Source organism: Dendronephthya gigantea, unplaced genomic scaffold (assembly GCF_004324835.1).
Source record: "Dendronephthya gigantea isolate DGI-Jeju-01 unplaced genomic scaffold, DenGig_1.0 000022F, whole genome shotgun sequence".
NCBI classification, from domain to species: domain Eukaryota; kingdom Metazoa; phylum Cnidaria; class Anthozoa; order Malacalcyonacea; family Nephtheidae; genus Dendronephthya; species Dendronephthya gigantea.
Genome location: NW_021163032.1, coordinates 1347869 through 1366897, shown reverse-complemented (window position 1 = coordinate 1366897; position 19029 = coordinate 1347869). Strand labels below are relative to the sequence as shown.

Sequence of the window (19029 nt, the reverse complement as noted above, 5' to 3'; positions counted from 1 at the left end):
TTGTGCCAAAACCCAAAATACGAATGGCTTTCTTGTCTACAATGCAAGCGTTTAAACTGATTCCAAAATTTTTACAAATAAATAATAAATACATTAATTTTTTTATGGACAGGTGTGCATGAACCGGTTTTGTTGGTGCCGGCTAGGCTAGCTTTCAACAGAAAACACAAGTCCAAAATGTATGTCGTTGGAAAACTAGTCAGCTCAAGCCAATCAAACATAACACTACGAGTAACTAAACCAAAAAATGTGCTTGTTGTTGGTGAAACGTTACAGAAAACTGATTGAGCAATTAAGCTAGTCAGAAAATGACCTAAATACTGAATATACCTCATTTGATTTCTCTGTCACCACAGCAGAAAATTCTGAAAAACAAAGGTTACAATTTAAAAAAACATTGCAGTCAACTTATGCTATAACATTTTTGCTTTATTTTTAGCTTCACTCAACAAATACGAAAAATAGCGACCTAACTTTCACAGTAGATTTTTTCTCTTAAATCTGTGATTTTGTGTGATTACAGTAAGACAATAAGATTAAATATGGAAAATCTGAGATGCAATGAGAAAGCAACAATAGATTAAAAGCTATAGATTAACTGTATTTAGTCTGATGATTTAGTGTACCCACTTTTTTCATGCGCATGCACGGCAAGTTACTAAATGCGTGCATCCCCATTAGATGAAACTTGCTCGCGTAATTTGTTTCGCAAGTAATATTTAATACGTAAATTTGACTGAATATGAGAACGTTTTGCGAAGAGGTTTGTGATAGATAGATAGATAGTTAGATAGATAGATAAATAGATAGATAGATAGATAGATAGATAGATAGATGCTTATATTGTAGCTTATATATGTCTCACTTTGTAAGAATGTATGCATGCATGTATTTTCTAGTTTAGTATGGGTTCGCGTTTTTTGATGTGTAGTGCTTCTCTGTAAAGTAGTAAGTTTCAGTTTTTAGAAGGGTCGGCGATTTTTGTGTCAAAAATCATCGACTCTTCTAAAAATTGGAACTCACAACTTTACAAATGTGTTCATATACCGTGTAGCGCAAAAAAAGTAATCCTGTTGACTCAATATAACTCTAAAATTAAAAAAGCTACTACAATGAAATCATGTTTTTTTATATTCACCAATGTCTAACTTAAATTTTGATATATAGCATAAGGTTTTTCATGCAGCTTTGACCGAGATATCGCAGGTTCAATTTAAATATGCACTTTTGAAAAATGTAAAAATTAGGTAAAAATGGCATATTAAAGAGTGGCAAGGTCGTTTTATTTTCTGTTTTATTACATGTTTCCCTGAAGCATTAAATCATGGAGAAACGAGTATGTTATAATTTATCAAACAAGTCAACTTTTTTTGCGCCACCTGGTATATGTTGACGAAGACACGTTTGTTTTTCTATAGTCAAAATTTTTCTGGCTGTCCTTCAGCAGCATATTGAGATAAATAGATTAGGAGTAGTTCAAATGAGGCCAAAGATGCGGCTGGATAAGATAGACTCTTAAAAAAAGTTTTTGACGTCTTTCAATTTGGTCAACAAGTAACTACTGGAAGAGTAAAGGTCTGCGATATTGATAAAGCAAAATTTAACGTGTTCAAAAATTTTCTAATATGTTTCTTAACTCGTGTTGCTATGGCAATCATGACGTTACAACATGGCGGATATTTTGGCTTTAGGTCGCTGTAACTCCCAAAAAAGTTTGGTGACATCCATTTTTTATTTCATAGATCTTTTACAACTACTGAAAGGAAGTGCTTATAAAATTTTAAAAAAATTCTGTGGAAGGGAAATATTTCAAATTGATAAAACGTGATTTTTGCAATTTTGAATGTTTCCCTTCCATAGATTCTTTTAAAAATTTTCCAAACACTTTCAGTAGTTGAAAAGATAACATTCCAAAGTTTCGCTAGACCTAAGTTACTTATTTGGAGTATATGTCACACACCTTAACATGTTAATAAACCTAGCATTGGACAATTAGAAGTTTAGAGATGCTATAAAGTTTTGTTTCTTTTTTATGACTATAACAATGTATAGAAATAAAACAGTTCTGGCTGTGCCTTTTTCAACGGTTCTGGCCGGAACCTTAAAACATCTGAGGTCTGGCCGGAACCAAGTTCTGGTGGTTGCACCCCTAGCTGGGATCATATAAAAAGGTTATTTCAATGTTCAATTTAAATTTATATAATGACACTTTCTTTCAACCATTGGATAGCTTTTTTATCAAACTAGAAGAAAACATCATGCCAAAGATCACTATGCTTTTAATGGTGATCTCCAGTCCGTAATGTAAACAAACGCTTTGTTTACATTTCGAACTGCTATATTTGTAAAATATGATATACTAACTGAATATCTTACACTGTTCTGGTTTGTTATGCTCGTAAATGAATATAAACCAGAGTTTCAATTCAGAAAAAGTTCGAAAGATGCGATATTTGGGCAATGTTTATATCGGTGAGTTCCCCTTTGTTATGAGCAGAACCGATGCACAGAACGAACTGGAGATCACCTTTAAACTTTATATATTTAATACATGGTGAAATCTGTTCAAGTATGTGATATTTTGGAATAATCTAGTTCCTTCTATGTTGCTGTAATCTTTTGTGATAATTTTGTTCTATGTTGGTGCAATGCACTCAGGCTAATATCAATGCTTGTATCATGTTACTCCAAGTATGTATCAACACAAAGATATTCAACTGATATGTTTATAACTATACACACAAAGCTTATGACTTAGTGAGAACATAAATGATGCTACTGTATCTTGCATGAAAATTTTCCACCAAACATAAATTCAGTTACATATAGACTATATTGTGAACAATCCACCCAATCTGACAAGAAATAACTGTGTTTCCTTCCAAACTAGTTGAGTACAATGTGCCGAGAGTTAACTGTGTTTCCTTGCAGACTAGTTGACTACAATGTCAATGCGCCGAGAGTTGTGAGAGTGCATGTCATGTGAAAGTAAAAAATATGCCCTTCTTTGTTATTTTATACCCTGTCTGATTAATGCCAGACAATTTTGACAATATGTTCTCGTATCTGCTGTTTTTAAACACTTAAAAATGTCTTGTCAACTCAGCAATGTACCCCTCTATACCAGAATTTGAAGAAAATTGGTATTAGTTTGACAAATTACAATACTATCTATAGTTATTATTACTGGCATATTTTCGATCGGCACAGAGTTTCATGGCATTACCCTGGTTTAATTAAGCTCAACTATAAGACTACACTGGACCGCAAAGCTGTAAAAAAAACGACACAATACAACTGCAAAATTACGATCTTATATACATCATAAGCCAGCTTTTTATTGAGCTGTATTTAGAACCTTATTTGTCCTTCAAATTTCAACATGACTAGCATAGATGTTCAATGTTCATATTTACTTTATATTTTCAGGTAATATACAACAAATGAGCATACATATAATCATTAGAATAAACACTACTTATTCACGTTGCATTTTTTCATAATAAACTTTAGAAATTGAATATTCAATAGCTGTGTAAAGTCATGAAAATTTAATGACTTACCGAAGTTCGAAGCTGGAACATCCGCCATATTGACAAAATCGTAGCCATGTGCGTGTGCCCAGGAAGCTATATATACGCGCGCTCATTTGCGTCATTAATTTAAGACATATCCTTAATCTTAGCAAATTTGACATTTAAGGATAATCCCTAATTCTACGTGTGAGGATATGTTGAATTATAAGAGCCCAGCTTCCTCAAAAATTATTCATCACTCTGATCGGTTATAAACTGATATCGTATCCTAGGTGATATTAATTAAATTATAGCAATTTTAAACTGAAATCGAAAATCGAGTAAGCACATGTAGTTTAATTTTTCTCAATTATTTAAACGACAATGTCTTCGTTTTTTGTGTTGCTCAGCTTCGCACGACTTCCCCCCGTCTTTTTTGGCACTAGTTCATCATAACCATATGCGCTATATATAGATCACAGGCCGGTTGTTCAGAACCCAGCTAACGCTAACCCATGCAGGGTTCAGTAAATTACTAAATTTAACCCGCTTTCGAACAACCGGCCCATGGACAACAACATGAAGGAAATATATTATTACCATAGCCAGAAATATCATACTGAAATTCGCGTGATTGCTAAGTTTAGTTGGAAAACATTGTACTGAGTTTAGTTGCAAAACATTGTAAAATTTCTTTAGTATCGCGTATAGATATAAAATCAATCTATAGACTACATAGCTGCATTATGAACGCATAATTCAGTCTATTGTCCACAGTCATTTCAGTTTGTAACTGAATATTTTGTAAACATAACACTATGCATTTCGTATAGTTTATAATATATTCAAATTTTACACGCAAACCTATGTCTTTGGCTGTCATTTCTGTTTTAAGTATATAGGCAATGACAGTTTCTGATGGAAAGGTTAATGGCATTAATAATGCATGTGTTCAAAGGCGAAAATTAAGCACCTTGACGATGCATTAATTCTCGGTTTGCCTCGTTCAAGTCGATTTTAAAACATCCACAACGAATTCATGACACCAGAAGTTGCCTTTTAAACACCGTGCCGTCGCTTTCATCTTTTTCAGTTCTGGCCTGAAAACGTAATTGATGCACGTAACAAAGCAACTCATTATTAATCATATATTTCTAAAATATTCATGCATATCATATGGCTTTTAACTTAAGGGAACCTCGTAGTGTTAAGCTCTACCGTTAATGCTCTCAGATGTGGTTTGATTATAAACACCTTGCCTGGCAAATATATTTTGTAAAGATCTCTCTAAATGTCAGAAACTGAAGTAGTATGTATTCTGATGAAGTTCACCACGCACCCTTAGCCTCAGTTGAGTCAACAGTGCACCTTTATCGCTCGCTAAGCTGAAATGAATTTACATTGCCAACAGTGCGCTCTTTCAGCTCTCTCAGCTGACAGCTCACGCGAATTTACATCACACAATTCAGTTTCAGTAAAGAGACTATGGTATAGAGCTCTCTAAAATGTTGGGGTGCGATCGCACGGACCGTAGTAGAGGACCGCCTTTGACTTCATTCTACTCCATTCAGACAAAACTATAGCAAAATAGCGAGGGTCTCGGCTGTGTAGAGACTATAATGTTGGCGGAAATTCGGATCGAAAATTTCCTCCAGGTGGAAACCAGCCTTCAAAATCTTCTCGACCTTCGGACCCAAGGCTAAGTGCATGCCAGTCGTAAAAAACTGAAGTTAGTCATGTATTTTTACCCTCGTGGTGAACGCTCATGGATAGCTCAAAATGACGAGAAGTCTTATAACTGTGTATTTTCGAGACTATATTTTCAGAACAGTGACAACACTGACGAGCGGTTTATTATCAGTGCTGCATGAATACCTTGTCAAAATTCTGTTTGTATAGTTTTATTTACCCTAGGTTCAATCATTCAATTGTGAACATAGACTCTCTTTTGACCAGTTTAAACAAGACAGCCTGTCTGCATGTATGATCTTGACCTTATATATGGTCTTTAGCTTTGCACGTTTTTGGGCGACACCTTAAATAAACGCAACATTCAACACCTGGTGCTTTGTGTGAACGGGTCTCAGCAAACGGTGAACGTATTTTCTAAAAAGCATATCGTCATTCACAATGGCTGTCATCCTGGTCTTCTTCGCGCTTTTTTTAATCGTAAAAATACCGCAGCCAAGTGAATGCCAAAATATTAGCCACGCTTTCTTTCGCAAAATTCAACAAGAGCACTTGGGTAATCATGTCATAGACACGAAGCAACTGACGAACAACGAGTTAGAATGTGCCCTGCATTGCGTTGATGATGGATCGTGTGAATCGGTAAATTACAAAACATCTGGAATTGGTAAAGGTCTGTGTGAACTCAACAATTCCACACTTCCAAAAACATCTAACGCTAATGAAAGAATACGTAATCCTGAATTCGACCATCTTTACATAGTCGGAAAGGTAAGAAAATGAAAGGTTTTTTACATGAACATTTAGATGTTTTTGCATTTTGACTTACCTCGCATAACTGTGGTGTGAAATTGACAGTTGTTTTAACAATTAAGGCATTAAAGTTTATTCTGAAACGTATTTTTTCTCCATTGACACTGTTTCTAAATTTTTTAATATTTTAGCTACAGAGCTATAGAGTGGGGGTAGCCAGCCTGACGATTTAGTCAAGCTATGCAAATTTTATATTATTATCATTATTCATTTCTTTAGAAATTCATTGTTTTCACAGTCAACGAACACCAAAATACTAGCATAGCATGACTAAATTGTCGCGCTGGCTACGCCACTGGCTAGAGTATAGAAAATGTGCTTCAAATAAAGCACACTACAGGTTCCATGAAAAGGAACTACAGTTTAATTTGTGATGTTAATTTTAATACTTTTTTATGAAATAGTACATTATTGCTCTTATTTACTTTGCTCTTTACAATACCATTACTGATTCTTGAACTTCGGCTAAAAGTCGCAGCCCTTTCCTGCGAAACTTTTGAGCAATATCATACATTCTCCGCTTAAAACTTTATTCTCCTAGTTTAATTAAAGTGTTGAAAATTCGATCCCAGTTTTCGCAGTAAAATTTACTTATAGTAGCTATCATTAAAATACGTTTTTTATGGATCTAAATCTAATCCGGCCTCCAGAGAAAAAGTCACAGAAATAGTATACGGTTAGTTAGTTAATGTATTTTGTGTGGTTCGAACTATTTCTGTGCAAAACTTCATGGACAGCTGCTTGTGTGGCGTTTCCATGGTGTTATTTAATAAACACATTGGATTACATTTAGAGTTACAAATGCGGTGTATGTGTAGGCTTTAGCCTTTAAAGTCGCTTGTTCTTGTCCCAAGTCCCACTCGCATTAGTCTTATGTTTATGTTTAAGTCATAAGTCTTATGTTTCAAATGTATTTCGTTTCGCATTAAGATTGCCATCTTTTTTTGACAGAGACACAAAAGCAGCTGTGTCAATATCAAAGGTATATATTAACTTATTATTGCCTGACCGAAGGTGAGGTCTGTACTGTGAAATATCAGACCGAGGCTTTTTAGTATGCAAAAAACCTCGGTCTTATATTTCACAGTACAGAACGAACAAACGAGGTCAATAATCTCTCTATTATATGGCTGAACTGCACGAGACATCCGGGATATTGGTCCAGATACGGAATACCACGGTCCGGATATGGGTTTTTACGGACCGCTCGTCAACCAATCAGAATAGAGGATTTTGAAAACCCATATAATGTTTATTATACTGAGCTTATTGGAAGATGATCATATGTATGGACATTATTCAGATTATGTTTAGATATATATAAGTAGAAACGAGACAGTCTAGGTATACACGACGAGGCAGTGTATAATTCCCATGACCACCTGCAATCTATTTGACGTTGGCTTTTCCGAATGTCCAAATGCTATATGTGCCTCTCCGTGTAACTCAACCTTCGGCTTTGCAGCCCCATTTCATTTTTATGATGATTTTTTTTGCCTATAGTCCCAGGTGACTTTGATCTGAGTTTTGAAAGCGTTCAAAAGTTTACTTTGCTGGACAACAACGTGCCAGAGATGTCTGATATGACACTCATGTTTTGGATCAACACATTGAACGCTGACAAAATGACAGTTTTATCCTATGCTGTGGGCGGTACCGAAGAATTTGCATTCTCGGTTGAAAGGGAAAAGATGTACCTCAAAGTTCAACAATTGGAAAAGTATGAAGTGCATTTGTTTTACTTTTTTTCATGAAACCTTCGATCGCTAAACCACTTGTTACTAAAAATCCTTCCACGATTTCACAGAGTTTTGATAGACATAAAAAATAAACTTCTCAAATCCTAAATTAATTTTCACTCAATTAATAATTGTATTTTGTTTTGTTAAAAAGTGTGATAAAAGCAGGAAAGATCGAACGTAAGCTTATTAACAACTGATAACTAAATTGTCTACCCATTAAATGCAAATGAGACATGATTTACAACAGTTCAACCATTATCTGCAAATTTCTAAGAATACACAGTACCCTCCCTCGTGGAGAGTTTTTTCAATACTTACAAATGCAATGCATGTCAGTGGCACAGATAAGGGGAGAGAACTGACTTTAATTGTTTCATCGATTCCTTGTGGATGGAAATCCCAGAGACACTGATCTATAATTTCAGGTATTTCTTTGTCCCGCCAATCAATGACGGCTATTGGCATCACGTGGGAGCATCAATGTCTCGGCTTGGAAACTACACTATTTTCCTTGACGGTACATTGGTCTACAGCGGCGATGAACTTGGCTCGAATTTACCATTGAAATCTGGAGGTGCTTTTGTCGTAGGTCAGAAACTGGGAAGCTCAGACGGGAATTCAGAGAGTTCATTCTCTGGCAAACTGAGCCAGTTAAATGTATGGAGTAGATTTATGTCTGCCGATGCTGCCGAAATGAAATTAAAAAACCAAAGTTGTTTCAATAAAGAAGCACTTGGAAATGTCTTTACTTGGAGTTCTCTTAAGGACAATTGTAACAGCATGGTCGTCATGGAACAGCCAAGCTCGTGTAAGCCGCTTCGAAAAAGTAAGTTTTCATGAAGAGCGTTTAATAACCTTAACACCTATTTACTTGGATTCACCATTCCCCCGTGATTGCGTTTAGCCTTAATTCTACTAACGCTTCATGAAAAGACATTGCTGTACTTCTTTTTCTCGGTCTCTTCCTTTGCGATGTTCACACCGCATGCATCAACGTAAGGAATTCATGGTTTTTTAGACCCGAGGTATGACATTGTCATAAAACCATCACAAAACAAACGGTCCGTCCATAACATAACATATGATGAAGAACTCGATGGTTTCACAATCACAGCGTGGGTAAAATACGAGAAGAACGCGTCGCTGAAACTGAACGCAGAACTTCAGAAATTTGTTGACTACAAAAACGCTTCAGGGACCAGCTTGCTCTCATTTTATCTTACGGCTGAAAGTCTCACCTTGGAAATAAATGGAGCTGAAAAAAGGCAAGGTTTTAAAAACACAAAAAAGCAATCCTGCTTGTACTGTAGATATTTTTATTCAGGAAATAAAAAGATGCACAGCACACACTTCTAACAAACTAAATGTTTTTAACCTTAAAACAAAGATACTGTTTACAACTACATATTCAGTGCATAATATTCAAGTTGACTGCTTTAAGGGAGATTTAAGAGTGTTATTTAATATTGAGTTCACTTATTCCCCATAACCTTATTCCCCATAACCCAATATCATCAACCTCTAGAGAAGCAAGGATTCCATGGTTTTGGAATGAATCTCCAGCATACTGGCACCATATTGCTACCACATGGTCGAGTGATACAGGACACTGGAAGATATATCTGGATGGTTCATTGGTCTCCATTATGCATGATGTAGCTACAAATATCACCATTCCTGCAGGAAGAAAACGTTACCTCCAATTAAGTAAGATGCGATCTCCAGCCTGGGAATCCAGTGTTATTATGAGTAAAATAGATCAGTGTGATCATTAGCTGTTATATATTTTTCAGATGGATACGAAGACAGCTCTCAAAGTAGACTCAATATCTGGAACTATGAAATTGATGGACATGCTTTATCATTGATGGCAAACAAAGGACCATTGTTTGAAAACGGTAATGTCTTTGCGTGGTATGGAATAAAGTCGAAGGTTGAAGACGATAATTCTATAGAATTTCAAGAAACGCCGTATGATATACACAATTCTCGTAAGTGTAACCTATTATACGTAACCTATTATATGGTTTGTTCATAGGTTTTAAAGCAAACGTTTTCTAAGTCTCAACCGCTTATAGCTCCATGCAGTTAGTCACACTCCGGTCGAAATGCCTCTGAACGCATAATGGGATACTCGCTGGATGGTGCATTCGATGCATGCATTAAACATATTTGAAAGGCCCTGCAACCACATCTAGAATTACGTAAACTGATATGAACTGCAACAGCGGACAGCATTGAGTCATTTTTGCCCACACAGTTTGGTTTCAGATAAACACACTAGTTTTTTCTTAGGCTTCCATCGGCATATATGTGATATTTTTCTCCGAATTGACTGGAATTAAGCCAAATGTCGCCTATAACCGCACACCCCGCATTAGGGCCATTTATACACGAGCGAAAAACCCCGCTATTTTAATAATCCCGACAAGTGAATGCATTTCTACGGTGTTATTTTTATACGTGATTGCATGGTCACAAACACTCGAAAAAACAATTAAATTTCAATGTTGGAGATATTGCATTGCTAAAGCTGACTATACGAAAACTTGCGAAAGTTTCAATGGCTAGCTGTATCCTATTATCCTATGCTTATTCATTTTTTCCCAGGAACAGAGTCTGAGTTTCAGATGACTTTTCTTGAGGCTTCAGATAAAAACTACGTCAAGATAGAAAACGTCTTTACCTACCAAATCTCGGTCTTTTCCCTTTGTTTTTGGGCGAAATTCCCGGCTACAAATGAGGTGTCTGGAATATTTGCCTACTCCACTAACAATGATCCAGACGAAATCTTGGTGTATTACCATAAAACGAAATCAGATTTGGTCTTTCTTCTCAATTATAAAGATCTCACGAATGCGGTAGTAAATAAGAGGTTTGTGAAATAAATCCTATAATATAATATTGATTACTGCATTATATACCATACCGTACTATAAGTAGTTAGTAGAACGAATTTAATAAATAAGTTAATTAAGTCTTAAATTGAATATATTTATTATATCGCATCGTGTATGTTAAAAAATAATTTATCCTTTTAAGAGAGAAGGTGTTGACCCCTGATTCGTGGCATTTCTATTGCCTGCAGTGGAGAAACAGCGATGGTTTGCACGAGATTTATCAAGATGGGGAAAAACTGGGGACGAGTGATAACGGAACCAATGGTCACATTATACCTGCCAACGGTACCGTAGTTCTTGGACAGGAAATGGATTCTCATGGCGGGGGTTTTCAAGGCCAACAAGCGTTTAAAGGAAGCCTCGCAGGGTTGAATCTCTGGAGGCAATTTTTGACAGTCAATGTTATTCAAGGAATGGCATCTGGGGTCATCAATGTTAACGGAAATCTTCTCCAATGGAGAAATATCAGAACCAAACATTTGTTTGGTAGCGTGACTATACGGAACGGATCCGAAGCAGAGATTCCAGGTATTCATGTGACACACGTGCACACTTGTTAAGTTCATCTTGCATGTCATTATTATATTCTTATATTATAAACGTGGATTACGAAACGGTAGCAAATATGTAGAGATCATGCACCTCCAGTAACTTTAACAACTGTATAGCAAAAAATGAGAAGAAGAAAAACGCAACTATATGTTAAGTGGTGAACTTATAACCATCGTCCATCAAAAATAATATAACCTCTTTGCCCGCCTTTCTCCCTTTCAAAAGACCACGTATACATACCGTATAACTTGCGTATCAGTAGAAATTTTATTCTCAGTTTGGTTGTAAATCGCATGTTTGTGTCATGGTTGCAAATAGTCCCTTCTCGTCAGAATTGAAGACTTGAACCTTCCTCGTTTTAACCTTTACTATATCTGTGTTTACTTCAGTAGGAATTGGTTTTTATTTCTAATTTATACTTCAGAATATCGAGTACAGCATCTGCGAGATGAATGGTGTGAAAAAAAGTTCAATGAAACGGTTATCTATGCCAGATTTATCCGCGGTCAGGGAACGAATGGCTACAAGTGGAGATTCGTTCAGCCGGCGGCCATGTTGGATGAGAATATGTGTTACAATATCACTAAGAATTCATCCTTGTACCAAACTGAGGCAAAGGAAGAAAACCTTTTGGGAATTAATTGAGAATAATTCCTATTGAATATTATTTAATATATGATTAATTAATGAACATTGTCATTGGCACTAAAATATTTATCGTATTTATTGCGTCTATAATAAACTACAGCCGAAAGAATAGGTTTATAGTATTTTGTAGAAATATGTTAATAAACGTTGTAGAAATATCCTAATATACATATAGTATTAATCGTATATAGCCGGTAAACTTTATGTATCAGTATCTCAATTCTAATGTATCTCAATTCGTCAGCATGCGAAACCTTCGTGCGACATGAATTGTATAATTATGTAGTAGACGACACGAGATTGGTTAAATAAAGTCAGTTTCACTTGCTTATACGTATTCAATTCAGGTTTTACAAGATATGTGTTTCTTTAGCCTGTAAGTGTAATTATCTAGCCACGGGTCAAATATTTTCCGTAAACGAAAGAGACACTTGCAATTGAGTACTTTTTTAAATTTGAATTTACTTTCACTAAGGGATACAGTCAATTTGTCATTTAAAATATTTCTGTATTCTTATTGGACTGATGGTCAAAGCAGACACGTCAGTGAACCCCTAATTAATGTAGATTTCCCTGCATGTAAAACAATCCGCCAATTTCAAATATTCTTGCTTCCTTTATAACGGTTCTTGTTGTAAATTGCAAACATTTACTTTGTAATAACAATTCTTACTAAAAGACAACATTAAATGAGCGGTTATGGGCCCGTTAAGATTAGAAAACATTTTGCGCTAGGCCTCTCGCCCGTGTTTCATTCGGTGACGTCACGGATTTTCAAAACCAGCGCAATGAGGCCTAGGGACTAGACTGTGGCACAAGCAGTACGCAAAAATCTGGAACGAGGATGATACGAACCCTAATTATAAGAGCCCAGTTTCCTCAGAAATTATTCATCACTCTGATCGGTTATAAACTGATATCGTATCCTAGGTGATATTGATAACGTTATAGCAATTTTAAAAAATCGAGTAAGCACATGTAGTTTAATTTTTCTTAATTATTTAAACGACAATGTCTTCGTTTTTTCCTTGCTCGGCGTCACACGTGCTTTTCTTAGTCTTTTTTTGGCACTAGTTGATCGTCATCATGCGCTATATATAGATTACGGGCCGGTTGTTCAAAAGCCGGTAACGCTAACCAGTGCAGGGTTAAATTTTACTCGCTTTCGAACAACCGACCCCTGGACAACAACATGAAGGAAATATATTATTACCATAGCCAGAAATATCATACTGAAATTCACGTAATTGCAAAGTTTAGTTGGAAAACTTTGTGCTGAGTTTAGTTGCAAAACATCGTAAAATTTCTTTAGTATCGCGTATAGATATAAATATAATCTATAGACTATATAGCTGCATTATGAGCGCATAATTCAGTCTTCAGTTTGTAACTTAATACTTTATAACACTATGCATTTCGTATAGTTAATAATATATTCAAATTTTACACGCAGACCTATGTCTACTGGCTGTCATTTCTGTTTTAAATATAGAAATTAAGATTAAATATAGACAGTGACAGTGTCTGATGGAAAGGTTAATGGCATTAATAAATAATAATCCATGTGTTCAAAGTTGAAAATTAAGGACCTTGACGATGTCATCTGCATTCATTCAGGGTTCGTCTCGTTCAAGTCGATTTTAAAACATCCAAAACGAATCCAGGACACCAGGATTCGCCTTTTAAATACCGTTTGGTCGCCTTTGTCTTTTTCAGTTCTGGCCTGAAAACGTAATTGATACACGTAACAAAGCAACTAATTATTAATCATATATTCCTAAAAAATTCATGCTTGTCATATGGCTTTTAACTTAAGGGAACCTCGTAGTGTGAAGCTCTACCGTTAATGCTCTCAGATGTGGTTTAATTATAAACACCTTGCCTGGCAAATATATTTTGTAAAGATCTCCCTGAATGTCAGAAACTAAAGTAGTATATATTCTGACGAAGTTCAATTTGTCATGTTTCACACACTAATTGTCTACCCATGCAAGCAACCACATAATATTTGCCACCAGTAATTGTAATATTAGAAACTCCTTTAACTCGATAAACGAATTATCCATCACCAGGACGTGTTCGCGGTTTTGCAGAAAGCAAGCAGGTGCTTTGTATATGACTGTTTTGGTTTGGTATCCTTGGTAGTCTTCATGGATGCATTTAAACGCAGGTGCATGTCTGAGAGCTTAGTTAGATCTGACGCGCAACTTAAGTTGCCTAACGTTAGCTATAAAACGTTTGCAGGCATTCGTAGGGTTTGGAAGTCTTAACCATTAGAAGACTTCTCGCCTCATAAAACCCAATCAACATTGAAACTATAGTCTATTGAAAAGATCGATGTTGTGGTGGAACTGTATTCCTCGACCCAAAACGCGTGGTTTTGGCAAGAGTCAAATTCTTGTAATTTCACTTCTGTTCGTATTTCTGCCTCAAAGCGAATCTTTGGATTTCTGTTTCGATGCCAACAAAGAAGGTAATTTCAAGTAACGGCAAACTGCCGTGTACCTTATACATTACGACCGACGGTATATTCAGCCTGGTCTACACTTTCCTGGTTCCCTTTGTCTGCGATCACTTGTGCGCCAAATCCTTTGTCTGTCGGAAAATAATACAATGGATCCCCGATTCTTAGGAGCAAGTGTGAAGTGTGAACCAGGTTTAAGCCTTGTTTTCATATGTCGTAATTGATCGGCGATGGCTATTGTTGGTGGTCATTGATGCATAAAATTCTTTGTTTATCGAAGAAAATTATATACTTAATTGATCACCGACAATAGATCGTAGACCATCGCCGATGAATTACGACAAATGAAAACCAGGATGAAGGAGGGTTTTTCACTTATATGTAACTTACAATTGTTGTTGTTTGATTATTTCCCTGCTTCCTACGTTTTTCTTCCTGCAGCCATGTCGATAAAAGTTTCAATTGCTACATATATTCATTATTTCTAATCACTTTGAATTAACAGGCTTCCGACTCAACCGCACAATTCTGAAGAGAACAAACGCTCCAAGCAAAATTCAGTGCATACTGTCGTGTGTGAAAGAGCAGTGTTGCAGATCTGTGAATTACTGGAAAAGATTGCAACGTGAACAGGAATGTCGCTGTGAAATGCTACACGACGTGATCGGCAATAAGACAGCAGAGACAGAGTTGGAAAAGAATTCATCTTACGACTATGTTTATTTAACTGCACCATTGAAGGTAAAGACAATTTCAAATGATTATGATTATTATGAATACTTTACGAATGATCATTTAAGAGGTTCAGAGTAGATGATGCGGTCATGCTAAATAGCAAATTGATTGCAAGAGAATGATGTTAATTGGCGTTTTATTGCACGAATCGTGCACTCTATTCCGTAGAAAATACTCGAGGACAGCAACGCGACGTCAATAAACTCTTCAAACAAATGGAGGAAAATAAAACTCCTCTAATTAAATCTAACTAAATTATTAATCGTATGATTTTTGCACAGAAAAAAGAGCCTTCAAAAACATTGCAAAACATATTTAACATCAGAATAACATTTCCCGTAAGAATTTCACTACGGTGATGCAAAGTAACTTAGACGCGAATTTAGTTTAACATCTGCCTGATCTGAACAACTGTTTTGCAACATCTGCGTGATCTAAACAATTCTATGTCGAGGCATATACCTACTTAGTATAGACGTCACCTCCATGTAAATTTTCCAGAGTATACGTAGCCCATGAACTCATTTTCGCGCTATTTTTATTTAGGCCAGTTTGAACAATCAGGATGTTCAGTCTTTTTTATTGTAGTATATTTCTACCGATAAATTTCAATTTGAAACTGCGATGTTCATCCAGTTAAACCTTCGTTCCGGGTGCCCAAGCCTTGGACGTTACTCATTTTTCCTTTTCAGTTTTTTCATTAAGATGTTTTTTTGCAGGGATATAATAGCAGCTGTGCCAACGAAGAAGGTATGTAAGCTTCTGATTCGCCAATTTATGCCCAGTTGACCAATCAGAAATATGCTTTGTCTGCAAGTATGTCACAGCATATACTATTAATTATGGTTATAAATGCTCAACTAACCATATTTTTGTTGTATTCGTTATAATTTTTCGGGTTCGAAATTTAAGCATGATAGTTACACTGCTGTATGGATCATTGTCTCAACGCGCGTAGTTTCAGTCCATTGTTGACTTAAGGCTGCTTTCCATTTACGTGTTTTTTATACGCACGTACACGTACGGAAAATTTTAAATGTTTTTAAATTTATATTATTTAACATCTAGGTCAACTAATGCAAACTAAGATATGCAGAAAACTAAGTTCCTTCGATTTATTCACTAAGTTTTTTCAAAGGTAACATGTACAAACAAGCATTTAGACTTTTACGTGCGTGTACGTGCGTATGAAAAACGCGTAAGTGGAAAACCCACAGACACTGGACGCGATTTTCAGTTTTGAAAATTTATTAATTTTGACAATGTTGTGATATGGCTTGGTAACTACTGAATGATAGCACATTTTGACTGGTCTGGTAACCATATCTCTCAAAGTGTTCTTTCAGAATCGCGTTTATTTGCTTCTGAAAATGGAAAATTCGTGTTGGGTTACCGAGTCTCGTCCAGTGCGTGGGTCTTAAAACAAATATTGTGAGTGATACGATTGACATTGTGCGGGCCTTAAAACAAATATTTTGAGTGATACGATTTATGTTGTGTAAAATTAATACGGCCAAACAAGTTCACCTGATTAAAGAAGATTCAAGTAATCCTCGCCCTGGTTGTGAGTCTCAATGAAACGCGTGTTCTTCCTTGATTTTCTTTATCAGCTCACCAGTGGCGTAGCCAGCCCGACAATTTAGTCATGTTTTGCTAATATTTTGGGGTTTATTGACTGTGAAAACAATGAATTTCTAAAGAAATGAATAATGGTGTAATAACTTGAAGGCAGACGCACTCTAGAGTTGTGTGCTTAGCAAAAAGTCATTCGCGCCATTTGCGTTAAGCCAGTTTTCCACTAGGCGGAATTTTGCTCGCGGAGCGGAATTTTTCTTTGTTTTTCTCACATTAGTTCTGCGTGAAAGCGCGCAGACAATTAAAAATTCCGCTCCGCGGGTAAAATTCCACCTAGTGGAAAATAGGCTTTAGCCAGTTGCTCTTGTGTGCGAGCGACTTTCCCGGCGACTTTGGGCATTCGTGCCAATGGCCAAGAATGACTTTTTAAGCACATAGTTCTAGTGTGCGCCGGCCTTGAAATTTGCATAACATGACTAAATCATCAGGCTGGCAACGCCACCTCAACTCAGCATTTTTACGGATAGTCTATGATATAATTGTTCTCCTTTAATTTTGATTCGTATACAGACTTTGATCTGAGTTTTGAAAGCGTTCAAAAGTTTACTTTGCTGGACAACGATGTGCCAGAGATGTCTGATATGACATTCATGTTTTGGATCAACACATTGAACGCTGACAAAATGACAGTTTTATCCTATGCTGTGAACGGTACCGAAGAATTTGCATTCTCAGTTGAAAGGGAAAAGATGTACCTCAAAGTTCAACGAGTGGAAAAGTACGAAGTGCATTTGTTTTGTTGAATACAGAAACTTGAATGCTAAAAGCAGGACAGGGGATCAAACAGATGATTTCAGGAAAATTACCCGACTTTCGAGGAAAAATTGCCCGACTTATCAGGCAATTACCATTTTAGACTAATTCGGTGGGAATGGTCCATCCCTCCCCCTGTCCTAACCTTGTACGCCTATCTTTCTTTCTTAACTTATTTCTGTAGAAAATCCCAGCGCAAAAACGTAGCACGGTGCCCTTTCATTGCAGGTATTTCTTTGTCCCGCCAATCAATGACGGCTATTGGCATCACGTGGGAGCATCGTGGTCTCAGTTTGGAAACTACACTATTTTCCTTGACGGTACATTGGTCTACAGCGGAGATGACCTTGGCTCGAATGTAACATTGAAATCTGGAGGTGCTTTTGTCGTAGGTCAGGAACAGGGAAGTTCGGCAGACGGGAATTCAGAGAGTTCATTCTCAGGCAAACTAAGCCAGTTAAATGTATGGAGTAGATTTATGTCTGCCGATGCTGCCGAAAGGAAATTAAAAAACCAAAGTTGTTTGAATAAAGAAGCACTTGGAAATGTCTTTACCTGGAGTTCTCTTAAGGACAATTGTAACAGCATGGTCGTCATGGAACAACCAAGCTCGTGTAAACCACTTCGAAAAAGTAAGTTTTCATGAAGAACGTTTAACCTTTACACCTGTTTACTTGAGTTTACCATTCCCTCGTGATTGCGTTTAGCCTTAATTCTACTGGAGCTTCATGAAAAGACATTGCTGTACTTCATTTTCTCGGTCTCTTCCTTTGCGATGTTCACACCGCATCAACGTAGGGAATTCATAACATAATCGTAACCTTTTTTTAGACTCAAAGTATGACATTGTCATAAAACCATCACAAAACAATCGGTCCGTCCATAACATAACATATGAAGAAGAACTCCATGGTTTCACAATCACAGCGTGGGTAAAATATGAGAAGAACGCGTCGCTGAAACTGAACGCAGAACTTCAGAAATTTCTTGACTACAAAAATGATTCAGGGACCAGCTTGCTCTCATTTTATCTTACGGCTGAAAGTCTCGCGTTGGAAATAGATGGCGGTGAAAAAAGGCAAGTCGCTACGAGAAATTATATCACTTCATGAGATTTTTTTAGATTTTAGTTCCAATGAGCAAACTTGCTTTACTTATGCATACTGAAAGGAAGCCGATTGCCCTAACGAAAGGTTGCCGTTTTCCTAATGTAAATTCTAACATTGATTTACTCAGTCGTATAGCTACTCGTAGTGATTCATTACAAGGTAATTTAAAAACTGACGAAAAAGCAATCCAGCTTTTACTGTAGACGTTTTTATACGTAGCTATAAATGTTTACAACCTCTAGAGAAGCAAGGATTCCATGGTTTTGGAATGAATCTCCAGCATACTGGCACCATATTGCTACCACATGGTCGAGTGATACAGGACACTGGAAGATATATCTGGATGGTTCATTGGTCTCCATTTTGCATGATGTAGCTACAAATATTACCATTCCTGCAGGAAGACAACTTTACTTCCATTTTTTTTGACTATTTATTTTTATCTTGAGCTCCGCTATGAAATTCTTCATCGTA

The 19029-nt window shown here is 36.5% G+C and overlaps 3 protein-coding genes across 3 annotated transcripts in view; all 3 read left to right on the top strand.

Annotated features, from left to right (window-relative positions):
* The window catches only part of LOC114522249 (neuronal pentraxin-1-like), a 29039-nt gene that overhangs the window by 6954 nt on the left and 3056 nt on the right, over positions 1 to 19029 (top strand). The gene's annotated exons all lie outside the window — the stretch shown is intronic.
* Positions 1322 to 12187, top strand: LOC114522246. The gene is made up of 10 exons (XM_028542890.1): positions 1322 to 5975; positions 6969 to 6999; positions 7521 to 7737; positions 8185 to 8585; positions 8778 to 9024; positions 9285 to 9466; positions 9553 to 9750; positions 10370 to 10634; positions 10802 to 11187; positions 11636 to 12187. The coding sequence occupies exons 1-10, from the start codon at positions 5646 to 5648 to the stop codon at positions 11854 to 11856; spliced, it is 2478 nt and encodes an 825-aa protein (XP_028398691.1). The 5' UTR covers positions 1322 to 5645; the 3' UTR covers positions 11857 to 12187.
* LOC114522247 (sushi, von Willebrand factor type A, EGF and pentraxin domain-containing protein 1-like) lies at positions 13704 to 18960 on the top strand. The gene is made up of 6 exons (XM_028542891.1): positions 13704 to 14332; positions 14829 to 15064; positions 15778 to 15808; positions 17204 to 17411; positions 17675 to 18078; positions 18278 to 18960. The coding sequence occupies exons 1-6, from the start codon at positions 14197 to 14199 to the stop codon at positions 18556 to 18558; spliced, it is 1296 nt and encodes a 431-aa protein (XP_028398692.1). The 5' UTR covers positions 13704 to 14196; the 3' UTR covers positions 18559 to 18960.

Bases quoted from the DNA above. Each gene is read 5' to 3' on its own strand.
- LOC114522246 (XM_028542890.1), top strand. From the start codon at position 5,646: ATGGCTGTCATCCTGGTCTTCTTCGCGCTTTTTTTAATCGTAAAAATA. The intron at 7,000-7,520 runs GTATATATTAAC...TTTTGCCTATAG, and splicing joins CAGCTGTGTCAATATCAAAG to TCCCAGGTGACTTTGATCTG. The intron at 9,025-9,284 runs GCAAGGTTTTAA...ATCAACCTCTAG, and splicing joins ATAAATGGAGCTGAAAAAAG to AGAAGCAAGGATTCCATGGT.
- LOC114522247 (XM_028542891.1), top strand. From the start codon at position 14,197: ATGTTGTGGTGGAACTGTATTCCTCGACCCAAAACGCGTGGTTTTGGC. The intron at 15,065-15,777 runs GTAAAGACAATT...GTTTTTTTGCAG, and splicing joins ATTTAACTGCACCATTGAAG to GGATATAATAGCAGCTGTGC. The intron at 18,079-18,277 runs GTAAGTTTTCAT...ACCTTTTTTTAG, and splicing joins GTGTAAACCACTTCGAAAAA to ACTCAAAGTATGACATTGTC.